Source organism: Acanthisitta chloris, unplaced genomic scaffold (genome assembly GCF_000695815.1).
Source record: "Acanthisitta chloris isolate BGI_N310 unplaced genomic scaffold, ASM69581v1 scaffold32401, whole genome shotgun sequence".
Taxonomy (NCBI): Eukaryota; Metazoa; Chordata; class Aves; order Passeriformes; family Acanthisittidae; genus Acanthisitta; species Acanthisitta chloris.
In genome coordinates, this window is record NW_008658229.1 from 20,071 (window position 1) to 23,544 (window position 3,474).

General features: G+C 36.0%; 1 protein-coding gene across 1 annotated transcript in view; it reads left to right on the forward strand.

Moving 5' to 3' along the window:
* HOOK3 (hook microtubule-tethering protein 3) overlaps window positions 1–3,474 on the forward strand; it is a gene marked incomplete at both ends in the record, with an annotated part of 34,098 nt that overhangs the window by 19,281 nt on the left and 11,343 nt on the right. The window contains 2 exons of the mRNA XM_009085025.1: window positions 1,984–2,046; window positions 3,362–3,445. Coding sequence (XP_009083273.1) covers window positions 1,984–2,046; window positions 3,362–3,445 — 147 coding nt within the window. The remainder of the gene's footprint in view (window positions 1–1,983; window positions 2,047–3,361; window positions 3,446–3,474) is intronic.

Genomic DNA, 3,474 nt, shown 5'->3' on the forward strand with positions numbered 1-3,474 from the left:
CAAGTTCTGTGTGGTATTCATGGTACACCCACACCATGTATCAGTACTGCCTAATTCTTCTCTGTCTAATGTCCTCTTTTCTGGATCTTTCTGTTAAGGGTTCTCAAGGACAGGACGTTTTCAGACAGATGGCAAAACTTACTGAAGGAAATAGGAATGATACTACTGGCCTTGCTTTGCTGCCTTTACGGCAGTTCACAGAAAGCTTTGACACCACAGTGGCCTCTAGTGGGTTGTGCGGTCATTTGTGTTACTTTTACTGTAAGTCTTGGGCAGGCCTGTTAAGCTGGTTTTCTGAAGAAGTTGTTCTGGGGCCAGAAGGAGGTGGTGACTGTTAAGGATGTGTTGTACACCCTCGCAGGCTGCGTGCAGCGTGGGGTCTGCCATTTGGAAAGTACTGCAACTTCCATGAGTGTTTGTGAACAGTGTTGTGGGGTATAAAACAGGGAGAGTTCAGCGTTTGGTTCATGTGGATATTACAGTTAGTCACCTGGAAAAGCATTTTAATAGTAGCTGATGAAATACAGTAATTGAAATGTGCGTGACCATCACAGAGCAGGGAGATTTGGAAGTTTTTGTTTAAATGATAATCAGCTTAGACAACGGGGTCCTAAGTTAAAGACAAGTTTGTAATGCCACTGTATGGTGATGAAAAAGACATGTGACCTCATTTTTCAGGAGACAGCTCTGAAACTAGGGAGTTTCCAAGGAGGGAAATGTAAGTGTATAAAGATGTGAATGATGTAAATGTCCAACAGAGACATTTCGCTTGTACACAGTGGTATATACACAAAGGATTGAGAAGAAGCAAAGTCTCTGTGCTGTGTACTCCAAAAACTATGCCAAGGAAAAGTAATGCAAAAGCACAGGTTTCTGGAATTAATCAAGGAAGCCATTTCTCTGGAGAGAGTGAACAGGTTGGACAGGAGATGATAGGGGGAAAAAAAATTGTCCTAATTTTGATCAGGTTAGGGTCTTTTTGATTGTGACTTCCATGAATCATGTCATTGGAGAGCTCTTAAAAACTTTGTGTTTGGTCGGGATGACACAAACTATCGGTGCTGTTCTGTAATGATGCCTTTTGATTTAGTTACAGTATATTTGTTATTTGCAAGACTGTTCTTTTTTGTGTCTTACAGGTTTCAGTTTAATATGTTTTCTTGAGGTGTGTGGGAGGCGGTCTTTGAGTTATAATTTCTGCTAGATTTGATTTCACTTTTAAGTACCTATGCAGCTGATCATTATGTTACTAAAAGAAAACATTTTCTTGTGAGCTTTTTATTTTTCTTTTAATAAGCACATCAGTCAATTTTATAGGATTTGACTTGGGTTTTGTGTTGTGGGTTTATTTGGTTGTGTTTTTTTTAAAAAAAATTAAATTTACTAGGGCAAAGCCACTGTCAACTATTCCTGCAGTAAAATAGGTTAGTACACAAGGAATTGTGACACTCATTTTAGGAATGCACTCTACAGACTTTCTTTTTAAATATGAAAATTACAGACAACTCCAGAGCAGAATTTTGATCGTCTTTGTTTTTTACATTTAGCTGTGATAGATATGTTCTGGATTTTAGTGAAATAAATAAATAATTTGATGTGAACTTACAGGTAATGCAAACCTGAAAACCACTAGCAGAGATCAGTCAAAGGCAGGTCTTGCATGGTGTGGTCATTCCAGTGACACTTCAGTAAAATATTTAGTGGAGTGTATGGTAGGCTTCATCATAGATAAAGAGTGTGCATGGTCAGAAGAAAAAGAGGTGATGTAAGGTTTCTTTTATAGCATTTTAAATATTATAAACTATGAAGATTTTTCTGTCCTTGTTTCTGAATATGTCATATATAAAAATGAAGTTAAAACCTTCAAATGAAGTCAAATTAAAGCTCCCAAAAGTGAAAATCAGATTGGTATTTCATTGAAGCTTAGCTTTTAATATTAAAGTAAATACTTGCTTTTTCTAATCCAGTGTAATCTAATTGCAGTTGATGAGTAAAGAGTCTCCAGTCTCTGTTGGAAATGATGCTTACGTTGACCTTGATCGGCAGGTATCTGAGATGAGATGTTTCTTTTCCTTCAATCATAGCACATAAATGGCCAGTCATTTTCCTTTATTAAGAGTTCTGTCTTTTTTTTCTTGAGTCATTAAAGGGTTTTGTGGGAAAGTCAAATAAGGAATGGAAAACCAAATTTCAATATTTCAAGTCCTTTTGCTTTATAAATTGAGTTTACTCTCACTGTGTATTTAATGGAAATAAAAGAAATATTTGGAAAACCGGTCGAGCTGTATGACATAATAAAGCAAAACTGCAGATGAGTACAAATCTTTAAGTACTGAGAAAGGAGGATGAAAAAATGTGTAGTATTTGAATAAAATTTCTATGTGAGTTTCTACTTCCAAAGTCAGTTTTTTTAAAAAAACCACATCTGTGGGGATCCTGGAACTGTTACAGTATGTAATATAATCCTTGCTTGTCTGATATATTTAAAGAATATGCAAAACCAATTACTTTTTACTAGCTATAACACTGCCCTGCTTCCTCAGGTTTTTTTTTAATTGAGCAGTATAGTACAGTAGTGTTCCCTGTGTTCCTCCATCATGCTTTCTCTGCAGAACTTGCAAACACAAGATGTGATGATGTGGTTTGAGAAAGCCCATTTAAACTCCGTCGTATATAATAGTATGTACACATGACATTCATGGACCTATTGCATCAGACCAGTTTTCTTGTAGCTGTATTTTTTATCTTAACCTGAACTGCATTAGTTTGCAAGCTGGTAAGATACATATCTTTGAACATCGAGCCTTTGAAGGGAAGTACCTTCATTTTTCCCACTGCTTACAAGGCTCGGTGCCCTTTTCCACAAGGGCTTCTCTGTCACCGTGTTCGTTGTATTGTTGTGCGCTAAGAGTAGCTTCCAGTGACTAGAGAGATTTTACCCTAATTGTCCATTCCCTGAATTCCACCTTCCATCCTTCCTGTATTTCAAAAGTAGATTGAAAATTGAAATTACGCAGTCTTTGCACCTGTAAAGAAAAGTGGTTTTGACAGTTTTTTTCAGTGTAGAGATTTGATGAGTTCTTCAGACCCAAGTTCTTCAGTTTTTTGCTTAATTTATAGAATAGATGTGATAATTCTAATGTAAGAGTAAATACTACTTTTAAGTACTTTTATTTTTTACTATTGTACAAAGTAAACAGTAATCATATCTGCTCTATTTTCTTTATGAAGAGTGGAATTATCTCAGCTTATCAAAAAATTAATATATTACCTAAATGTCAATTTTACAGTCTTGTAGTTCAGAATGCTTTTACATGGATCACACAGTGATCAAAATGTAAATGTTTATTGTTTATGGTAGCTGAAGAAAACTACAGAAGAACTAAATGAAGCACTAGCAACAAAAGAAGAAATTGCCCAGCGATGTCATGAGTTAGATATGCAGGTAAGTTTGCTGTTGTGTCCACATCAGGT